Source organism: Sinocyclocheilus grahami, unplaced genomic scaffold (genome assembly GCF_001515645.1).
Source record: "Sinocyclocheilus grahami isolate Dianchi unplaced genomic scaffold, SAMN03320097.WGS_v1.1 scaffold63.1, whole genome shotgun sequence".
Classification (NCBI taxonomy): Eukaryota; Metazoa; Chordata; class Actinopteri; order Cypriniformes; family Cyprinidae; genus Sinocyclocheilus; species Sinocyclocheilus grahami.
Genome location: NW_015505242.1, coordinates 1745388 through 1767964, shown reverse-complemented (window position 1 = coordinate 1767964; position 22577 = coordinate 1745388). Strand labels below are relative to the sequence as shown.

Here is a 22577-nt window from a genome sequence, read left to right as displayed (position 1 = left end):
CAATGTAATGATTTTACCCTGTGCATTTCTATGCTGTAAAACTGTTTTGGAAGAAACAAAAAATCTAAAAATCTAAAAATATGCTTTATGTAGTTTTACATAAGTCAAAAATATGATTTAATATAACTGATTCTAAGTGTGATTGCATTAGGCCACACCAAGAAAAGTAATTTTTAATCAGGGAGAAACAGCACCTCACATAATCCAACCACTGTGTATTTACTGATGTTATATTTCCTACTACAACTAGTTAATCTATTATCACTAATTTGGTTCCTTGACTCATTTGATCAGTTTTTTTTCAACAATTCCTGATTTCCTCTATTTGGCTCCCCTGTCAGCTTCAGTCTGTTTCTTCATTAATAACTCCTTTACCTAAATGTGCACACATAGCTTCTTCATGCCTTTGATTTATGACCACAATTTGCATGATCCTCAGCAACTCTGTTTAATTATGTCTGAGCTTGTTTTAAATGAGTGTGTACAACTGTTCACCTCTGTCCTCTCTGGTTTTATTACATGGACCTTTTTCGCTGTAAAGTTTAAGAGAGTGTTCTCTCTCTCAGTTTCTGTCCAGCATGGAGGGATGGGTGAAGTCATGCGGTGAGGTCGGCTTGCCGATAGCAACGCAAGAACTGGAGATAGCCATTCACAACCACCAGAATCTGTACGAGCAGGTCACCACAGCATACACAGAGGTGAGCATTTGAGGAGATGCTCTTTTTAGTAGACTTTTTAATATAAGATGTAGCCCACAAAGCTTTACATATTATGCTTATAATGTTGTAATCAGTACTCTAAAACACACAGACACTTGAAGTAATAAAGTGCAAAGTAAAAATACCACTGCCTATTGAATGTTCTATTTCTGATTGCAGGTCAGTCAGAAAGGAAAAACACTACTGGATGTGTTGCAGAGGCCTCAGCCCCTGCCTGACTCCGGGTCCCTGACGGCAGGGGCCGACTACAGTCAGGCGGTGAGGGGGGTCCTGGAGGTGGTCCATGGGGTAGTTCATCAATATCGCAGACTGGAGGGTCTCTTGCAACACCGCAAGCTCCGGCTGCACCAGAGACTTCAGCTGTGTGTGTTTCAACAAGATGTGCAGCAGGTATATGGATTATGGAAATCATGTATAGAACCACTCAGATATGCATGCAATTCCCGAACATGCAATTCTGCATGCACTCACACACACTATACACACAGAATTCAACATCTGACGAATCTGACCCCAGCCTCTCAACCTTTCAGCAGCTGTTTTTAAATCTTTGTGTGTAACGATGTTTCTCCTATGGCAGAACAAATATCAAGTGCAGAGAGCATTAGAGGAAGTGACAAGGAAGTGACACGGACTCTGGCTCATAGTCAATACCTCCAACAATACACTCTGCTTCCTGTGGCCGTTGCCTTCAGGGGCTTTTTGTTGTACTTTCACCGGTTCTCTGTCAGGACTGTGTTGTTTCTTTGATGTCACTGGATCCTTTCCAAGGCCTCTTTAGGCAGAAACGAGGCCTTCTCAAGCATTGAGCTTGTGCAGTGAACTAAAAGAACTTTGACTTCTAACTGTTAAAGTTTGTTGAACCTTCAAAAATCCCCTGAGCCTCTTTGGAACTAACTATTTAAACTCTGACTTGCTGTTAGGATATGCAAAATGTTTCTATCGGTAAGAAACATCACAAATTAGATGACCCTTGTGAAAAAGAAACACACTTTAGCATACGGTTAAAAACAGTACTCATTTTACTACTGTAAAAGAATATGCTTAAGGTCAAATTGAGTGTATTGTTTCTGGACACTTAATTGCATGTTATTTGAAAAAGAAATGAAATTAATGAAAATGCGTTATAGTTTAAAATTATATTAAATGCAATTAGTTGAACTTAAGAGTGTTTTTTAACATAAATTCGACATAAATAAGACTAGGTTGAAAATTGTCATAATTTACTTCCCCTCAGACTTTCCCAAACTTGTATGAGTTTCTTTCATCTGCTGAACACAAAAAAAAGATATTTTGAAGAATGTGGGTAGCCAAACAGTTGCTGGTCCCCACTGACTTCCAACATTATTCAGAATAACTTATTTTATGTTCCATAGAAAAAAGAAACTCTTACAAGTTTGGAACAACTTGAGGGTGAGTAAATGATGACAGCATTTTCATTTTTGGGCGAACTAACCATTAAAATACATCTTTATATATCATAATTACTTCTATTGTCTTTGAAATGATTAAAGCATACTGCCAAATTTAATTTGAATTGAATCTTGCATTTAAATATATTTATAATTGTACATTTTTAATGATGAACATGCAGTTTATTACATTTAAAATGTATTAACTTTATATTAACTAAAACTTTTAATTTGCCTTTATTACTAAGGGCACTTTTTAAAAATGTGTGCATGTGTGTGTGTGTGTGTGTGTGTGTGTGTGTGTGTGTGTGTGTGTGTGTGTGAAGAAACATAACCATGAAAGTACAATTAAGTGGCCTTTTATTGCATTAACATTATCTGCAATACACACATACACATTGTGCTATACACACGCACACATATATATATCCAGTGTTGATGTGTGTGTGCTCAGGTCTTGGACTGGATTGAAAACCATGGAGAGGTATTCCTCAGTAAACACACAGGAGTTGGGAAGTCTGTACACAGAGCACGAGCACTACAAAAACGGCATGATGACTTCCAGGAGGTAGCACAGGTAGGAATCAGTTTACGTTGTGTTTGTGTGTGTATTTTTTGCATGATGAGAGAGGAGCAAATGAGCAGTAGCAGTGATATCATTCATCTTGCTATTGAGTTTCCTGTTAATATTCAAGGAAGATGTTTTTAATGTACTTCTCTCTCTCACTCATTCTCTCTCTCTCTTTCACTCCAGAACACTTACACTAATGCGGATAAGCTTTTGGAGGCTGCGGAGCAGCTGGCTCAGACGGGAGAGTGTGATCCGGAAGAGATTTACGCTGCCGCCCATCACCTGGAGGTCAGAGTTCAGGAGTTTGTGCGGAGGGTGGAGCAGAGGAAACTGCTGTTGGATATCTCAGTGTCTTTTCACACCCACACTAAAGAGGGAATGTGCGCGCACACACACACACACACACACACATGCTAAATAGAGCTTCTCAAATAGTTTTAATAGTTTTGACTGATCTCTGTTCATGCGTGAGAGATTTTGTTAGTAGCTCTCAACTTCACTTACTGACTGGCAGCACAAATTAAAAACTAAACTGAATGGACAAAGACAACATAATGAGATTCTGTTTAAACAACTGCTTATGAGAGTAATAATTCTAACTGTAAATAAGTAAAGAAATCGCTGCAGCGCTCTAGCAACTTTCCAAAAAACTTCCTAGAACACTCTAGCAACACCTTAGCGACCCCCTAAAAATAGCAACTAGCAACCTAGCAACTCTAAAACATGCTTCTTTAGCCAGCATCCATTATAAAACACTCACAGGACATGAATTTTGAGAACTACAAAAATTATAAGAAATATGTTCATGCAAAATACAATGTTATAATGATCATGCTATAGAGTGCATGCGCACACATGGTTTGTTTGTTTGTGCATCAATAATAACAGACTTTTGTCTTTACCATGTTACCATCGTCATCCATCAAATCTTTACTAGCGCAACACTGGTTTGCTTTATCCAGCCGAGAGATGTAGTTTGTGTATCATATACTCATGCAGCGGTTGGGTGTTTTGAGCTGCTGTTCAGTCATTTGAGAGAGATGATGCTTTGAAGCCAAATACACACTGAATAAAATCTGGACGTGAGTAACTATTCTCTCCGTGATCTCTGATGTAATCAGCTTGGTTTTTTGGCATTAGCACAGTTTTTAACAGACTGCTTGAATGCATTCACTTACTGGATGGTTGGACTGAAAACTTTCAGTTTAAAATGATCTGACTGCAAACAGAGGAGCAGAAATTTAACAACGTCTCTTGTCCAAAAATCTGCTTCTTTTCACTTGTATATAGTAATATTTCCACTATAATGTATTGATTTAAATTATTAATCATTAATTAAATAAATTTTTACCACACTTTGAAAACACCTGTCCTAGAAACTACTACCCAGAACATCTTAGCAACAGCCATGTAGCAACACCCTATTAACCCCCAAAGTGGCCAAGTAACCACCTAGAAAAACTAACAACTGCCTAGCAACACCCCTGATCAACAGCCTTGAAACAACATATCTGTCTGACTGTCTGTCTGTCTGTCTGTCTGTCCTGTCTGTCTGTAGCTGTGGTCATGGATGGAGGACTTGCAGAAGACTCTTGTGGAGCCGGTGGTGAACTCTGAGTCTGTGGATGCTGTTCAGGAGCTGATCAGACAGTTTCAGCAGCAGCAGAGCAACACTCTGGACGCCACACTCAATGTCATCAAAGAAGGGGAGGAGCTTATTCAGCACCTGCGGTGAGGTTGACAGCACGCTCCTATTGTACAGTATTTCATCATAACAAGTGGTGGATGAAGTGGGGGGGTGGGGGGGGCATTTTCATAAAGTAATCGAATGGTGAAGAAAATTGTAGGTCTAATTCTAGTTGGGAAATAATCATTTTGAACTATTTTAAAATAATATTTTAAGATATGCACGCATACACTTTTATTTGTATGTCTAATATGTTAAAAACGCAAAACGTTTCTTGATTTGTCACATTTAGAATTACATGAGTCATGTAAATAATACCATATTTTCAATTCAAAACATCCATATTTGTGAAAAAAAAGTTGAGTAGTTTGCATCACTGGATACTACTGTCATTAGTGTAAAATTTCTATCATAAAAACACTAGTTTTGAATTACGTTGTTGACTCAAGAACAATTGCAATCTGATCAGTCCAACTGGCGTATGAATAGTTCAGCGCGAGTTGTGAACGATTTAACAGGTTCATTGAAAAGAATCAGCTCGTTCATGAATCGGACACCTCTATCGCGTCTCGGAGCAGATGACGATTTCTTCAATTCAAAATAATGAGGAACAACATGTTTTTAGGAAATGCAGTAAAGTAAAAGTACATGTCGTGAAAAGTAAATGTAGTGCAGTAAAAGTTTTTCAAAAAAAAAATATTCAAATAAAGTACAGATGCATGAAAACTGTCCACCAGATTTTTCCACAGTTACTGTCCACCACTGATCATAAACCAACTTTTCATATTTTCCATTCCATAATTTACCAATTGCTTCCCAACCTGACTTCTTGCAACTGCCCTGAAAGCGTAACTATCCAGTGAAGTACAGGATTTAGATCCAAATCTGTTAACCACAAGGCCACAGCTCCAATAATTTTTAGTTTGCAGATCAATTTTAATAATATTCTTTTCAGATTACTTCTGAACAAGTCCTTTCATGTTATGTCATACTGATATACTGGTTCTGAATTAACGTGCCCTCTATTGATATTGATTTGCTCTTCTATGTGTTGGCGTGGGTTTGTGTTCGTTCAAACAGGGACTCAGCGCTGGCCTGTAATAAGCTGCCTCATGCCAGCTCCATGGCTCATATCGAGGGCGTTCTTCAGCAGTTGGATGAGGCTCAGGCTCATATGGAGGAGGTTTTTCACGAGCGCAGGATCAAACTGGACATCTTCCTGCAGCTCCGTATCTTTGAACAGTACGCCTTGGAGGTGTGTGTGTGTTTGATGGCCTGGACTCAAGTCATTATCAGCGCAACTTTATTTGAACAGATGTTCTTCTCTGCTGTCTGCGTTTGCATATCTGTATGTTTGTGAATTATGTAAAATTTAATGTTTTAATTTGTAAATCAGTTTTGAGGAGTGTTGTTTGTTTTACTGTATACACTTGATCTCATAGTTTATCCCCATATCTGTCATCGTCTAAATGGCTTACTTTCTTCTGTGGAACACCAAATGTGAATTTTTGAAAAATATCCTACTTACTCTTTTCAGTATGGAAGTGAATTAAGACTAGGGCTGTCAAGCTTCAAGAAAGAAACAAATGCATCAGAAAAGTGTTCCATATAACTCATGCATTGTAGTGCAGTGTTATTTTAGTATTATTTATGTATTATTATTTATTTATTAATATTTTAAATTTGTTTTTATTTCATATTTTTAATTTTAGTTTAATTTAAGTTTTAGTAATTTTGTTATGTGCTTTTGTCATTTATATTAGTTTTTATATATATATATATATATATATATTTATATTTCCATTTAGCTTATATATATTTTTTTGTTTTAGTTTTAGTAATTTAAGAACTATAACTTAATTTTTTTTCAGTTAGTTGCAGCATCTTCTTGCATTTTTTTTCATGTATTTGAACTAAACTTTGTATAACATATCTTTATTGAGTTTTAACAAAACATTTTACAAAAACACAACACAACTCACCAGAACATACCTCAGGCAGGATTTAAAACAACAACAACAACAACAACAACCCCTGTAAGCATACAGTATATTGATTAATATCATGCAGTCCTCATACATATTCTTACATTCCATAACTTCACACATCTGAAGCTTCTTCAATATCTCCATTTTTATCCAAAGTCCAAAAACACCTCCCAGATATCAAAACATTCAGATAGTTTCTTCCTTATTACAGTACATATGTAAGCTTTTCAAGAGCCAAAAAATATATTATGGTTTTCAGCCATAGTCCAAGGGAAGGGCAATTGGTAAGTTTCCAACATAGGGCAATAGAACGTCTTGCTTGTAATAGACACAAGTCCACCAGCTTTCTTTCTTTAGTAGACAAAGAGCAATTGTCTGTATAAATATTAAATACACACAATACAGGGCATAGAGGAATTGGAGACGAAGTAAGTTGAGAAACATATTGAGTCACCCCACCCCCAAAATTCTGCAACTCCTCACATTCCCACACACAATAGAAAAATTTACCTTGAAGCTTATTGCATAGATCAGGGATATTAGGGTTAATTTTTTAAAAATCTTGCAGGGGTTATACTGTATCATTTTTCATTACCCACTTATATTATGGTAGAGTCTCAACCGAGTGTTTATTGTTTGTGTTTGTGCATTTAAACAAATTGCATTCCAGTCATCTAATGAAATATCCATATTTACATCTTGTATCCATGCTTGTCTTTTATTTTCAGAGCTCTCTTTATGATTTTCTCTTAATATGTTATATAACTGGGTAATCTGCCCTTTAATGGAGTTCTGTCAGGACCACTATCGTCAAGATGATAGATACTTAGCATAAAGTTTGGTTTGGCGGTATGGTTCTGTTCTGGGCAAAAAACCTCCCTGCCCATCCATGCAGCCTGTCATGAATGAGCAGGGAGAGCAGCAATAATAACCCCCCCAGGGTTAACAGAACAGAACAAGGCAGATATCATTAATGTACTCAATGATATTTAAGTGTAACACTTTATTCGAGATAAAGCGTCTGATTAGCAAGGAATATCAGAAAGCTAAGTCCTGACTGTGGCGAAAGGTGGAGCTGGGGATGGAGGAGGATAATTTGCTCCGAAGCAAGCTGAAAAGATGCTGAATAATACTGAATACAGCTTATATAGGAATGCCGCGATAGGTGTCGTATTCCTATAGGTAGATGTGATCAGCTGAGAATCAGCTGATGCAAGCTTGACTCACGTGACCTGCCAGAACTAACGCTAAAGCTTAATCAATCTTGCAATGTGAGTGTTTTCAATATTGACATTGGGGGAATCTTCTTGCATTTAAATTAATTTTGACTTCCAAAGATTTTATAGAAAAAAGTTGTAATAGTTTTAGTTTTATTTACTGATAACAGCACTTCTCCAGTAAGCTGAGCTGAACTGGATCAGTCTGATTTGTGAGTGAATCATTGAAAAGATCCGACTCAAAAGAATGATTCGTTCACAAATTGAGCATCACTACTCTCGTGGATGTCAAGATTTTCTGTGATTGGCGACTTAAATTCTAGTCACTATTTTTACTAATATGAGTGTAAACTGGTAATATATGCGTTTGTTCCATAGGTGATGGGTGAGCTGGATGCATGGAAACAGGATCTGATGCGACAGGCATCTGATTTCAACACAGAGGAACTCACGCTGGCTGAACAGAGATTACACAGACACACTGAGCGCAAACTCGCCATGAACAACATGACCTATGAGGTCATACAGCAGGGACAGGATCTTCACCAGTACATCATGGAGGTCCAGGCTTCAGGTGAGGAGCTGGTCAGAAATGTAGAGACAGAGTGAAGGACACAGAAAGGGTTCAAGAGAGAGTAATAGTTTCATACTATCGCTATTGGTCTACTTTGTTTTGCTGATGTTCATTTTGCGTTTGTCGGGTTGCGGAATCTTTGATCAGTGTGGTATAATTTCCTCCAACAAACCTTGACATAATCTGACTTGATCAGGAATGGGTTCCATGACAGTTGTCACACTTCAGGTCAGAAGACGATGAAGATTCAAAACAGAAGACTTTATTAAATCAAACAAATACAGGTAGATACACAGGATAAAGCAGGCGAAACATTGTGGCATCACAAACAATATCAGACAAATGAGTGCACAAGGAGGAACTTAAATACACAGTGGTGAAAAACTAATAATGAACAGCTGTGATTATTCAGTTAGTGTCCATGGAAATAGAATAGTGGCGGGAAACTAAGACAAAGGAAAAAGGAAACTGACTGAACAAACAAGAGGTCCATGAAACTGAAACCAAAAGAGACTGAACTAAACATATCCGTGACAGAACTCTCCCTTCCGGGAAGGCACGGCCTCATGTTGTAGAATGACTGAGGTGGTTCAGGAGGCAGACGAGGGGCAGGTGAAGGGTAGGAAACTGGCAGAAGGAAGGAACCAGGGTGGAGCAGATGGTGGCAGAATCCAGGGAGGAGCAGACAGAGGCAGGACCCAGGGAGGAGCAGACAGTGGCAGAAACCTGGGAGGAACAGACAGTTGCAGAACCCAAGGAGGAACAGATGGAGGCAGGACCCAGGGAGGAGCAGACAGAAGCAAGATCCAGGGTGAACCAATGGTGGCAGGATCAGGAGCAAGATAGTGTGGATAGGAGGAGTAGCCAACCAGGGATCCAGAGCCCAGCCAGAATAACAGCCCACGGCAGAGTTGATGGAGGGAGGAGCCATGCTGAAGGCTTGGCAGAAGTGACCATGGTGATGACAGACAGAAATGAAGCTGTTGAAAGAGGTAACCAGGGCACAGATGGAGAGCACAAGTGGCAGAACGACGAAGATGGTATAGGAGACCATGGCGAAGCAGCCGTGACGAGTGATAGAGGTGGAGCCAGGGAGCCTGAGGATTGCGGTGATGACATGGAGACTGAGGAAAAAGGTGGAACCTGAAAGAATAAGGAGCGCAGTGAAGCCGTAGGGGTGGAGGGACTAAGCGTAGCTGACAGCCTAAAAGTCAGTGGCTAAAATGGAGTGACGACTGACCAGGGTGGAGCCAGTGGGACGAGGGAATCCAGAGGACACAGAAGGACGATTGTCCCGAGTGGAGTAGAGGGAGGGAGGAGCCAGCGCGGAGCTTGTGGGTCAACTGGCTGAGGTGGAGTGAATGGTCCAGAAGCTGAAGCCAGAGCTATGGGAACCTCTAGCCTAGATGGAGCTGGCAACCAAAGGATCAAAGGCAGATCCGCACACTTGAGTGCGGTAACTGGAGATGTCGATGGACTGGAGGTAGCCAGCAAAGGCAGGGCTGAAGAACAGGCTAGATTATGAAGAGAAGGCGAGAGAGGGAGGCTGGGCGGGTGCTCTGTAGACACAGGATACTCTGAGCTGGGCAGGACCAGCGATGGAGGCAATTCTGAGCTGAGCATAATCAGCAATGATGAAGACACATGTAATTTTGAACTAGGCAAACTCGGTGACGATAAACAGGAATCTCAGTGCTGGGCAGGATCAGTGGTGGCGGGACGAAAAAGGAGACTTCCTCCTCTAAATATTAAAAAAAAAACTGAACTTGAATTCCAGCTCACCCTCAGCAGCGGGATAGTAGGTGGGGTCCTTCTCTATACCCTCATACTCCAAGTGTCCCACGGCGATACACAGTGGTGCCGGCTCACACACCTGGTCAGACTCCTTTTGAGACTCAAGCATTGGGGCTATGATTGGCTCTGTCCTCTCAGGCTCTGGCTCTCTCGTCTCTTCGTCTCAGCAACTTGGCGATGGATGTTGGATGGGGTTGGACACTTGTGCTGTTTTCCTCCTCCTCCCCACTTTAAAGGGGGACCCATCCACCCAGAGGACAAAGTTGATGTACTCAGCTAAACTGCATCAGGAATTCCCTCTGGGCATCGGGAAGCGGATGTCTTCATCCAGCCCACACCAAAAGCTGTCCATGAGGGTGACGTGATTGCATGCCGCTTGGTGGCTGATGGTGACAAACTCCTCCACGTAGTCCTCCAAGGATTGGCCACCTTGGAAGATAAAAATCACTCCTCCATTGAGTCCCGGCCAGCTTTGCGGTGCCACATTAATGGCAGCAATCTTCCCTCTTCTTCTCATCTTTGGGTCTGGTATTCTGTCACACTTCAGGTCAGAAGATGATGAAGATTCAAAATAACAGAACTTTTTATTAAATCAAACAAATACAAGTAGATGAGGAATGCACAGGGAGGAACTTAAATACACAGTGATGAAAAACTAATAGCGAACAGCTGTGATAAACTGAGTTAGTGTCCATGGAGATTAGTGGTGGGACAAAGGAAAAAGGAAACTGACTTAAACTAGAGGTCCATGAAACTGAAACCAAAAGAGACTGAATAAAACATAACATGACAACAATGAGGTACATTTTTATTAAGTGAATTAAATGACTCAAATGATTAGAATTGATCACATATATCAATATTTATGGATGTCCATGGATAATGTAAAGACATTGCTGTGGCAGATTGTGGAAAATAATTGAATAGACATCACAAAAAATGACTTAAGAAGTCAGTGTTTGTTTTATTTAACTGAACATAAAACTATCGCAAGCATACAGACCACAGCAATCCATTTCTGTCTGCGGCAGACAAAAGGCCCTTCACACAGAACACGTTCTTCTATTCCTTTAACAACACATGTGTTCTGTTTCATTTTGTGCTGTCAGGGCATTGCCTGTGGATTCACAAAAACATGAAGTTGGTGAAACATGATGGTAGTAAAATCACTTATACTGAGATCTGTATATGGGTCAAGGGCAATGTTATTTTATACTATATAATATTTATTTTTTATTATAATTTTTTTTTACTATCATAGTATTTATTTTATTTTGTTATGAATTAGCTTTTTTTAGTTTTCAAATTATAATCAAAACAGTTTGGGGTATCAACATTCTTCAAAAAAAATCTTCTTTTAGGGTCTGCAACAACAACAAAAAGTCATACAAGTTTTATATTAATATTAATATTTATAATATATATTTAATGAAATTTATGAACCTCATCTTTCATGTACAGATTTTATTGCTGGCCTGCTGTCCTTCATCCTCTGTGCAGTTTTATTTGTGCAAATTCCAGTGTGCTTCTCTTTTATTAGAAGCTCCTTGTGTCTCACGCCATGTGATGAAAACATTATATATTTTTTACAGTAACTAACCCCTTTGAAAGAAATCTTGTTGGGGTAATGTGAACAGTCTACATCCAACATCTGACTTTTACAGTGTTTGAAATGTTGCTCTTTATTGGGTCAGTGTGAACCAGCCTTTACAGCTGCAACACGGCTTGCTAATGTCTGCTGTTGCAGCCGGTGAGAAATTAAAAGAACACTGGAGTGATGATGAGTTAGTGTTCAGTGGAGAGATGAAAGAGTGTGAATCAGTCATCGCTTCACTCCTCTGTGCATTTTTTTGACAGTTACCATGGACACAACAGCCAAAACCTGCTACCCACATTATGGGCTGTCTTAGATATGTGTGATGAATGACGAAGAGAGAGAAGTGGATGATTGTGTGGTAAAGATAAGGATGGAAAATGTGTGCATGACAGCAAGTGAAGGTGAAATGGATTGGAAGGAGTGGAGGGAGAAGACGGAGCTCCATACAGCTCTGGGATCTCTCATACTATTAACTCTGTATGCAGGGGTGAGGTTGCTATGGAAACCCCCCCTTTACATCCCCTATACCAAGGTTTCCATGGTGACGGGCCTTCGCTCGTCACTTTGGGGTTGCCTCGGACACACTCCATCGCTCACTGTTGGGTTGCCGCAAGGAGGCTTGGGATACTGCAGAGGCCATCCTGTCACTCACACATCACATTCCCATGGGAACCGACTCCTGTGGCCTGCTGTGAGGTTGTCATGGAGACAGCCTACGGGCAGGTAGCTGAGGATAAGTGTGGTGATGTAAGGAAGGTTAAAACGCCCTGTGTTGTATCTGCAGAGAGTCTCTGTTTCTGGTGCGCTCATTGCCCAGACGCTGGTTGTCTGTCACACGCTAATGCAGTTACAGACACGCGAACGCACATATGATGGATGCCGCTCGGCTGGGCAGCCGGGACATTTCATCACACGCTCACCTGTCTGACAATGTTCCCCACTTACATGCCATCATAACTGCTCCCTGAGATCACAGCAGAGCTTGAGACCTTCAGAGGAGGCCAGAGCCATAGTGGTTCACAGCACAGCGGCCCCTGCTGGACAGAGGAGAGAAAACTCACTGGGATAATCTATACTCACCTGAAAGAGTTTTTAGTTCTTTTTGTATTTTCTGATAACCTCACGCTAACACTTCAATGTAAAACGTGTAATTCTTTTGATGTTAAAATACTTCCTCATATCACATCTTGACATACAGAGTTATACACTACCAGTCAAAGAGTTTGGAATAATTAAGAATTGTTAATGTTGAAAGAAGTCTCTTATGCTCAACCAATGATCTGTCATAACATGTTTGGAGAGGGACTGTTTGACTTACACATGGCCAACGGAGAGAATGTTCAGGAAACCTGTTTGAATTCTATAATTATTTTGCCATTTTATTTTCTGATGCTAGTTGCATAGAAATGGCATAATTCACATTTAAATTGCATGTCTAATTTTTTGTTTGTTTATTTGTATTTTACAAACAGGGCTAAAAAATTAGGACATAACGCAGATTGGACTCATGTACACAAGTATAGCACTTTTAAAGCAAAACACTTCACAAAAAGAAGTTGAATGAAGGAGGCTGTGATGAAGATAAAATTTATTTATTACAACTTTAGACAAACAACATTTGGACTCTTTCAGGTTGTCAAATATTTCATAAAAACACCATAATTTGTTTATATATGCTACTTGGATTGATATTTTATTATATATGCAGTGAAACCGATGTACTGGGCCCTGTGTATATGTGTATATGCTGATATTTATTTTTAAAATCTGTGTATGTTTTTCAGGTATGGAAATCACCGGAGAAAAAGACGTCGACTTGGCGGCAAAAGTTCAAGAACTGCTGGAGTTCTTGAATGAAAAACAGCATGAGCTGGAAGTAAGCGCAGAACACACACACAAACGTCTGGAGCAGTGCCTTCAGCTACGACACCTGCAGGCCGAGGTCAAACAGGTGTGTGTTTAAAATCAGTTGCTACATCTCAGCTCATGGTCACATTTAGTGACACTCATCTAGTTACACTCATCGAAATGTTGTGAGGAACACCTTACATCTATATTCAGGAAAAAAGCCTGTGCTCTACTACCGTCCAAGATTCTGACTGATTTCATTAGCCTTGAGTACAAGTGCCCGGCTAATTGCTTTTATCTTTGACACTTTGAGCACACACACACACACTGTCGCTCATATCCAGAGCAGGGCGTGGGTGCAGACTGCAGCCCTGCATTTCAGAAAAATGAATCACTCAATTCACTTGCATTATTTCATAACAGTTTTCTTATTGGCAGTGCTGTTGCAGTTTTATCTTTGTTCTTTAATTATTTGTATTGTATCTTGTTTCTATATGTCTTTTCTTGTATATCAGTTTGGTTAGAAAATGAATGTAAATGTAGGCAGGGTGTTAAATAACGTGGGAGGGGGAATCCCTTCAACTCAGCTTGAATGTTTCTTCATCCTTAATGTTTCTGCACATTTCACAGATTCTTAAGATGTGGAACGAAATGTTAAACAGTTTTTCCTGCCATTAGTTTTGAAAATGCCAACATATATATATATATATACATTATATATGTATGAGTACTGTGTATATTTATTATGTATATATAAATACACACACATACAGTATATATTTTAAAAATATTTACATGTTATATAAATATATTTAATATATAAATATAACATATTTTTTTTGTTAAATATATACATGCATGTGTTGGTATTTATATATACCTAATAAATATACACAGTATACACACATATATTATGTAAACAAAATCTTTTATTTTGGATGTGATTAATCGCGATTAATCGTTTGATAGCACTAAAATATATATATATATTTATATATATATGCATACAAACTTTCAAGCAGCACTATATATATAGAGAGAGCGAGAGAGTGCTGCTTGAAAGTTTGTGAACCCTTAGAATTTTCTATATTTCTGACATCAAAACATCCTCAGATTTTCACACAAGTCCTGAAAGTAGACAAAGAGAATTCAATCAAACAAAGTAGACAAAAATATATTCCTGGTCAATTATTTATCAAGAAAAATGATCCAGATATGTAAATCTGTGAGTAGCAAAACTATGTTAATCTTTCCTTTCGGTATCTGGTGCAATAACTGCAGCGAAACGTTTCTTGTAACCGCTGATCAGTCCTGCACAACAGCTTGTTGGAATTTTAGCCCATTCCATTTAGCCCGTACAAAAACACTTCAACTCTGTAATGTTTGTGGGTTTCTCTCCTATGAACAGCTTGCTTCAGGTCCTTCCACATTCAAGGTCGGGACTTTGACTCGGCCATACAAAACATTAACTTTGTTCTTCTTTAACCATTCTTTGGTAGAATGACTTGTGTGTTTGGATTCAGTTCAGTTCACGGACTGATGTCCTGACATTTTCCTATAGAATTTGCTGATATAATTCAGAATTCATTGTTCCATCAATGATGGTAATCTGTCCTGGCCCAGATGCAGCAAAACAGGCTCAAACCATGATACTACCACCACCATGTTTCACAGATGGGAAAAGTTTCTTATAATGGAATACAATGTTTTCCTTTCTCCAAACATAGCGCTTCTCATTTAAACCAAAAGATTCTATTTTTGTCTCATCCATCCATTAAACCTTTCTCCAGTAGCCCTCTGGCTTGTCCACATGATCTTTAGCAAACTTCAGACAGGCAGCAATGTTCTTTTTGAAAAGTAGTGGCTTTATCCTTGCAACTCTGCCATGCACACCATGGTTGTTCAATGTTCTCTTGATGGTGGACTCAGCATTAACATTAGCCAATGTGAGAAAGGCCTTTAGTTGCTTAGAAGTTACTCTGGGGTCCTTTGCAACCTCATGGACTATTACAGGTCTTGCTTTTGGAGTGATCTTTGTTGGTCAACCGCTCCTGGGGAGGGTAACAATGGTCTTGAATTTCCTCCATTTGTACACAATCTGTCTGACTGTGGATTTGAGTCCAAACTCTTTAGAGATCGTTTTTTGTAACGTTTTCCTGCCTGATGAGCAACAACAACTCTTTTTCTGAGGTTCTCAGAGATCTCCTTTGTTCGTGCCATGATTCACTTCCACAAACATGATCAGACTTTGATAAATCCCTGTTCTTTAAATAAAACAGGGCACACACTAACACCTGATAGTCTTCCCACTGTTTAAAAACACCTCTGAACAGATGGACTCTAATTTCACCTTCAAATTAACTGCTAATAGAGATTCACATACTTTTGCCACTCACTGATATGTAATATTACATCATTTTCCTGAATAAATAAATGAAAAAGTATATATTTTTGTCTAATTTGTTTGATTTGGTTCTCTTTGTCTACTTTCAGGACTTGAGTGAAAATCTGATGATCTTTTGAGTTATATTTATGCAGAACTATAGAAAACTCTAAAGGGTTCACTAACTTTCAAGTATGCATAGTGTGTATATATATATATATATTTTTATATATATATATATTTGGAACCACCATACAGTCTAAATTTTAAGTTGAATAATAGATTTGCAATTATTAATTATTTGACATCGCACATTATTTCTGTAACTGACAGTGTTGAGACATTAAGCTACAGCAAGGAAAAATAAACTTTTTTCAAATGTCTCAAATGACTTTCATTTTTCCCTCTGCAGCCAGTTTTATCACATGCCACTATGTGTGTGTGTGTGTGTGTGTGTGATGATCTGTGCAGGTGCTGGGTTGGATCCGTAATGGTGAATCCATGCTCACGGCGAGCACAACGAATGCAGGTTCCCTATCTGAGGCGGAACAACTTCAGAGAGAGCATGAACAGTTTCAGCTTGCCATCGAGGTACACACACACATTTTCTTTAATAGGTTCTGCAGGGGGCAGCTTCATGAAGCTGTAGTATGCTGTAATATGCAGATTAATATTAAATATTAAACCTTGTTTACACCATTATCTGCAATTTGGAAATAATTATTTGCTAATATCAAACAGATCATTTATTTAAATGGAGGGGGGGTAATAAACACATTTTGGAGAATGTTCATCCCTTTTGTTGTTATCTGTCATAAACAGAAGGTAAATTGGTCTATAGGTTATAAAGTTCCCTTTGTTATATTCATCAAAGAGATGGAATACAAAACAGCTGAGTTGATTTAAAAAAACAAAACAAATACTCAGTAAATTTATGAGCAGTAAGAAGCACATAAGCCCGAAATGAGGACTGAGTTTTAATTCAGCAAATTGCTGCGTATAATTCTCGACTAACGACAGCCTCTCTAAATCAAAGGAAGTGAACGCTGAGTATCGGCCAAAATCTCCCTTCTGCCAAATATATGTTTTAATCATCTACGGCAGCGGTTCTCTAACTTTTCAGGCCAAGTACCACTTTTCATCAAATCAGACCATCCAAGTACTTTCTCATATTTGTGACTCCAAAACAAATGTGTGAAGCAGGCCACTAGTTTTATTCATCCAGCATATGCTCTTGTGAAAGCATCAGGCTGTGCTTCACCGCTGATTGTTTGGGCCTTGAACGGCAGGACGTCTAACTGATCATGTCTTAATTGCTCCTCTAAGGAGCCCCTCCGTGACCTTACCCGCCTCTCATGTGGTCCTTGTGTACTGGCAGTTAACAAACTTAATTTAAGTACACCTCAAGAATTAAAACGAGACACTTCTCTCTGCTGCCCACAGTCTCTTCTCCACGCCGACTCTCTCCAGCGCACACATCAGAGCGCCCTACAGCTCCAGCAGAGGGCGGAGCTGATGTTGCAGGCGGGTCACTATGACCCAGATGCTGTCCGGGCCTGTGCCGAGACTGTGGCCCTGCACTGGCAGACCCTCATGCTGATTCTCTTTGTCTACTTTCAGGACTTGAGTGAAAATCTGATGATCTTTTGAGTTATATTTATGCAGAACTATAGAAAACTCTAAAGGGTTCACTAACTTTCAAGTATGCATAGTGTGTATATATATATATATTTTTTTTTATATATATATATATTTGGAACCACCATACAGTCTAAATTTTAAGTTGAATAATAGATTTGCAATTATTAATTATTTGACATCGCACATTATTTCTGTAACTGACAGTGTTGAGACATTAAGCTACAGCAAGGAAAAATAAACTTTTTTCAAATGTCTCAAATGACTTTCATTTTTCCCTCTGCAGCCAGTTTTATCACATGCCACTATGTGTGTGTGTGTGTGTGTGATGATCTGTGCAGGTGCTGGGTTGGATCCGTAATGGTGAATCCATGCTCACGGCGAGCACAACGAATGCAGGTTCCTTATCTGAGGCGGAACAACTTCAGAGAGAGCATGAACAGTTTCAGCTTGCCATCGAGGTACACACACACATTTTCTTTAATAGGTTCTGCAGGGGGCAGCTTCATGAAGCTGTAGTATGCTGTAATATGCAGATTAATATTAAATATTAAACCTTGTTTACACCATTATCTGCAATTTGGAAATAATTATTTGCTAATATCAAACAGATCATTTATTTAAATGGAGGGGGGGTAATAAACACATTTTGGAGAATGTTCATCCCTTTTGTTGTTATCTGTCATAAACAGAAGGTAAATTGGTCTATAGGTTATAAAGTTCCCTTTGTTATATTCATCAAAGAGATGGAATACAAAACAGCTGAGTTGATTTAAAAAAACAAAACAAATACTCAGTAAATTTATGAGCAGTAAGAAGCACATAAGCCCGAAATGAGGACTGAGTTTTAATTCAGCAAATTGCTGCGTATAATTCTCGACTAACGACAGCCTCTCTAAATCAAAGGAAGTGAACGCTGAGTATCGGCCAAAATCTCCCTTCTGCCAAATATATGTTTTAATCATCTACGGCAGCGGTTCTCTAACTTTTCAGGCCAAGTACCACTTTTCATCAAATCAGACCATCCAAGTACTTTCTCATATTTGTGACTCCAAAACAAATGTGTGAAGCAGGCCACTAGTTTTATTCATCCAGCATATGCTCTTGTGAAAGCATCAGGCTGTGCTTCACCGCTGATTGTTTGGGCCTTGAACGGCAGGACGTCTAACTGATCATGTCTTAATTGCTCCTCTAAGGAGCCCCTCCGTGACCTTACCCGCCTCTCATGTGGTCCTTGTGTACTGGCAGTTAACAAACTTAATTTAAGTACACCTCAAGAATTAAAACGAGACACTTCTCTCTGCTGCCCACAGTCTCTTCTCCACGCCGACTCTCTCCAGCGCACACATCAGAGCGCCCTACAGCTCCAGCAGAGGGCGGAGCTGATGTTGCAGGCGGGTCACTATGACCCAGATGCTGTCCGGGCCTGTGCCGAGACTGTGGCCCTGCACTGGCAGACCCTCATGCTGAAGATGGAGGACAGATTAAAGCTGGTTAACGCCTCTGTGGCCTTCTACAAGACATCTGAACAGGTGGGTTGTAAGAGAGTATGTGATGGTTACCGTCAATGCCCACAACTGCTAGTGGCTGCGATTGTGGTTGAGAATGTTATAGAACTAATGATAAAGCTGCAAATCTGAATTAAAACAGTTGTTCTAAAGCTTTTTTGATCTTCAAATTACTTTTATTTCCACTTTAATTACTGGTATATGTACATATGCATTTGGAGTTCATGTTTTTCAGTGCCTTACGTCATGAGCACTTCGTTTTTTTAGATGCTCTGTTTTTAAAGGTGCAATGTGTAATATTTTTGAGAATCTGTTTACAGAAATGCAATGTAACTTACCTTACAAAATTCACCGTTATGTTTTAATTACCTTAGAATAAGCTATTTCTATCTACATACACCGCGGGTCCCTCTCTGTGGTTAAGTCGCCATATTGCTCCGCCATGTTTCTACAGTAGCCCTAAACGGACAAACTACTCTACAGAGCGCGTTTCGTCACTGTTGTTGTTCTTCTTCATTTCTTCCTCGTGTTTTTAGAGGCAGCTTGCATCGTCTCTATGTTGAATACGCACGAAAAAGAGTAGTAGTAGTAGTCGTCGTGTGGTTTATTAGAAGCAGAGGTCATTCGTAGAAGTAAGAAGAGTAAGAAATGCTTGACTGGCTACTCTCTGCTGTCTCAGATGACGACATCTTTGTCCTGTGTCAGTCACAATCTGAAAATCTCTACTGTCAATTTTGATCAATTTAATGCATTCTTGTCCCTTAACACAGTGGTTCTCAAGTCCAGTCCTTGCAACCCACAGCTCTGCACATTTTTTATGTGTGACCGAGGGCTAATATGAAATGTTTAAGTGTATGACTACGCCACTCCCACTAGTGTATGTGTAGGAAAACAATAAGTTTATCCCTGCACAGTAGTTTAAATAAATAAATTGGAAGCCGGAGTACAAAGTTTACAAAATGTATTTTTATAACAAATATAATATTAAAATACTAGAAACCACTGATATATTTAATTAAATTAGATCAATGTCAGTGGTAAATCTAAGATAAGAGTCAGGACCAACCACTTCTTAAATACTTTTCCAAGTGATAAAAGACCAGACGAATTAAACCCGTGTGACAAATACACACAGCCATCACAACAAAGTAATATTCCCCCCAAAAAAGAAAGAAAACATCAAAATAGTAAAGTGTAAAATAGTTAAATTCATGATTTAAACCACATATACTCAAATAATACTTTTACAACCTATAAAAGTAAATAACAATAATAAAGATGATAATGATCAAATTAAATTAAATATTAAAATGAAATATAAAGTATTCAAACTAAATTACAAAAAAGGGAAAACAATGGAAAATCACAACACTTGTTATAAAATCAAAAAACAAATACAAAGATATCAAATTCAAAAAGAAAACGAAAACATCAACAGAAGAAACAGTGGTTGCCCAATACAGCAGCTCGTCCAATCCCTATAAATTTCAAAAGAAATCTTGATGCTCAGGCATCGTTAAAATATAGATAAAATATAGATAAAATATATTTGATCCTTGAAAGTGCACACCTTACTCATAACACCATTACAGGAAAGGAAGGAGAAGATGGGGAGGAGAATTATATGGATGTGTTGCTCTGTCCAACAAAAGAAAGGGACAGGTAGCTAGATGCAGCTTGACAGAAATGGAACAATATGGCAGCTGTAACCAACAATTTACTATTAGTTCTGAAAGACTCCTGTATAATACCAGTTACAAAAATACTGGTCGGCAATACACGCAGCCAATCACTCCTACCGAAAAGCAATAATTACCTGAGTCATGGTGATATGTAAGAATGCAGGTAGTTCTTCCAACTCGTGAAACACTTGTCAGAGCGAAATCAAACGCCAGCTTAAACGTGATCACAACCGATTTGAAGAAGAAGCATTTGAGTGAAACGCATTTCAAAGAGTGGGATCAAACAATAGCTTATACAGTATCACGAGAACTTGAAACATCCCTTGCCCAGCCCTTAAAGGGACCACTACATCATTCTTGCCACATCCATCCGAACTTCAGAAGTCACCGTCCCGGTGCCATATGTACCCCCACCCCCTTTCTAAATGGAGTAAATAGTGAGTTTATTGTAACTTGACTACTGTGTTGTCTGCCCTTTGGGGTTCAAACTGGCCTTGGGATGTTAAATGGGTTGGAGTGCTGTCCAGACCTTGTTCTACTTGAACGTCTTGGCATACTCTCTTCTTGTTTAGAGTGGTTACTACACGCAGTTCTTGCATGTTCAGAGCCTGAAGATTCAAGGGAGCAAGTCACTTGTTAATTTTTTCAAGTCACTGTATTTTCTTCACGAGACTGGTACATAACTTGCTCTGTTGGATTTTCTCTAACTGGGGACTGATTAGTCACTGGTTCTCCTTGATTCTCTCTGCTCATGGATTGACTTGGCTCTGATTCTGCTGGTGACCTCAATGTCTAAATTGGCCAGCAAAGGCCAGGACAATTCGGTAAAATCAGTTAGGGGACCACCTGATGGAGAACTACAGACTAGAGACATGCACTCCCAACGCAACAGGGTGCGGAGCAGGACAACTCTTGATGGGCGAGTGCGGGTAGAGACTCTGTGTGCGGGATGCGGGAGAATAAAATGATTCGCGGGACTCCCACAAAATAGAAATTATCTAAACATAAAATGTCCTAAACATATAAATTGTTATTAATGTGTTGCACAAAAGCAAAAAGAAATAACAATAATAAAGATGATAATGATCAAATTAAATTAAATATTAAAATGAAATATAAAGTATTCAAACTAAATTACAAAAAAGGGAAAACAATGGAAAATCACAACACTTGTTATAAAATCAAAAAACAAATACAAAGATATCAAATTCAAAAAGAAAACGAAAACATCAACAGAAGAAACAGTGGTTGCCCAATACAGCAGCTCGTCCAATCCCTATAAATTTCAAAAGAAATCTTGATGCTCAGGCATCGTTAAAATATAGATAAAATATAGATAAAATATATTTGATCCTTGAAAGTGCACACCTTACTCATAACACCATTACAGGAAAGGAAGGAGAAGATGGGGAGGAGAATTATATGGATGTGTTGCTCTGTCCAACAAAAGAAAGGGACAGGTAGCTAGATGCAGCTTGACAGAAATGGAACAATATGGCAGCTGTAACCAACAATTTACTATTAGTTCTGAAAGACTCCTGTATAATACCAGTTACAAAAATACTGGTCGGCAATACACGCAGCCAATCACTCCTACCGAAAAGCAATAATTACCTGAGTCATGGTGATATGTAAGAATGCAGGTAGTTCTTCCAACTCGTGAAACACTTGTCAGAGCGAAATCAAACGCCAGCTTAAACGTGATCACAACCGATTTGAAGAAGAAGCATTTGAGTGAAACGCATTTCAAAGAGTGGGATCAAACAATAGCTTTCACGAGAACACGAGAACTTGAAACATCCCTTGCCCAGCCCTTAAAGGGACCACTACATCATTCTTGCCACATCCATCCGAAGTCACCGAGTCACCGTCCCGGTGCCATATGTACCCCCACCCCCTTTCTAAATGGAGTAAATAGTGAGTTTATTGTAACTTGACTACTGTGTTGTCTGCCCTTTG

At 39.1% G+C, this 22577-nt stretch overlaps 1 protein-coding gene across 1 annotated transcript in view; it reads left to right on the top strand.

Moving 5' to 3' along the window:
- The window catches only part of LOC107584838 (kalirin-like), a 97112-nt gene that overhangs the window by 23085 nt on the left and 51450 nt on the right, over positions 1 to 22577 (top strand). The window contains exons 8-17 of the mRNA XM_016271601.1: positions 567 to 698; positions 879 to 1109; positions 2586 to 2708; positions 2886 to 3077; positions 4261 to 4433; positions 5470 to 5644; positions 7973 to 8168; positions 13344 to 13510; positions 16262 to 16381; positions 18742 to 18960. Of these exons, the coding sequence (XP_016127087.1) occupies positions 567 to 698; positions 879 to 1109; positions 2586 to 2708; positions 2886 to 3077; positions 4261 to 4433; positions 5470 to 5644; positions 7973 to 8168; positions 13344 to 13510; positions 16262 to 16381; positions 18742 to 18960 (1728 nt within the window). The remainder of the gene's footprint in view (positions 1 to 566; positions 699 to 878; positions 1110 to 2585; positions 2709 to 2885; positions 3078 to 4260; positions 4434 to 5469; positions 5645 to 7972; positions 8169 to 13343; positions 13511 to 16261; positions 16382 to 18741; positions 18961 to 22577) is intronic.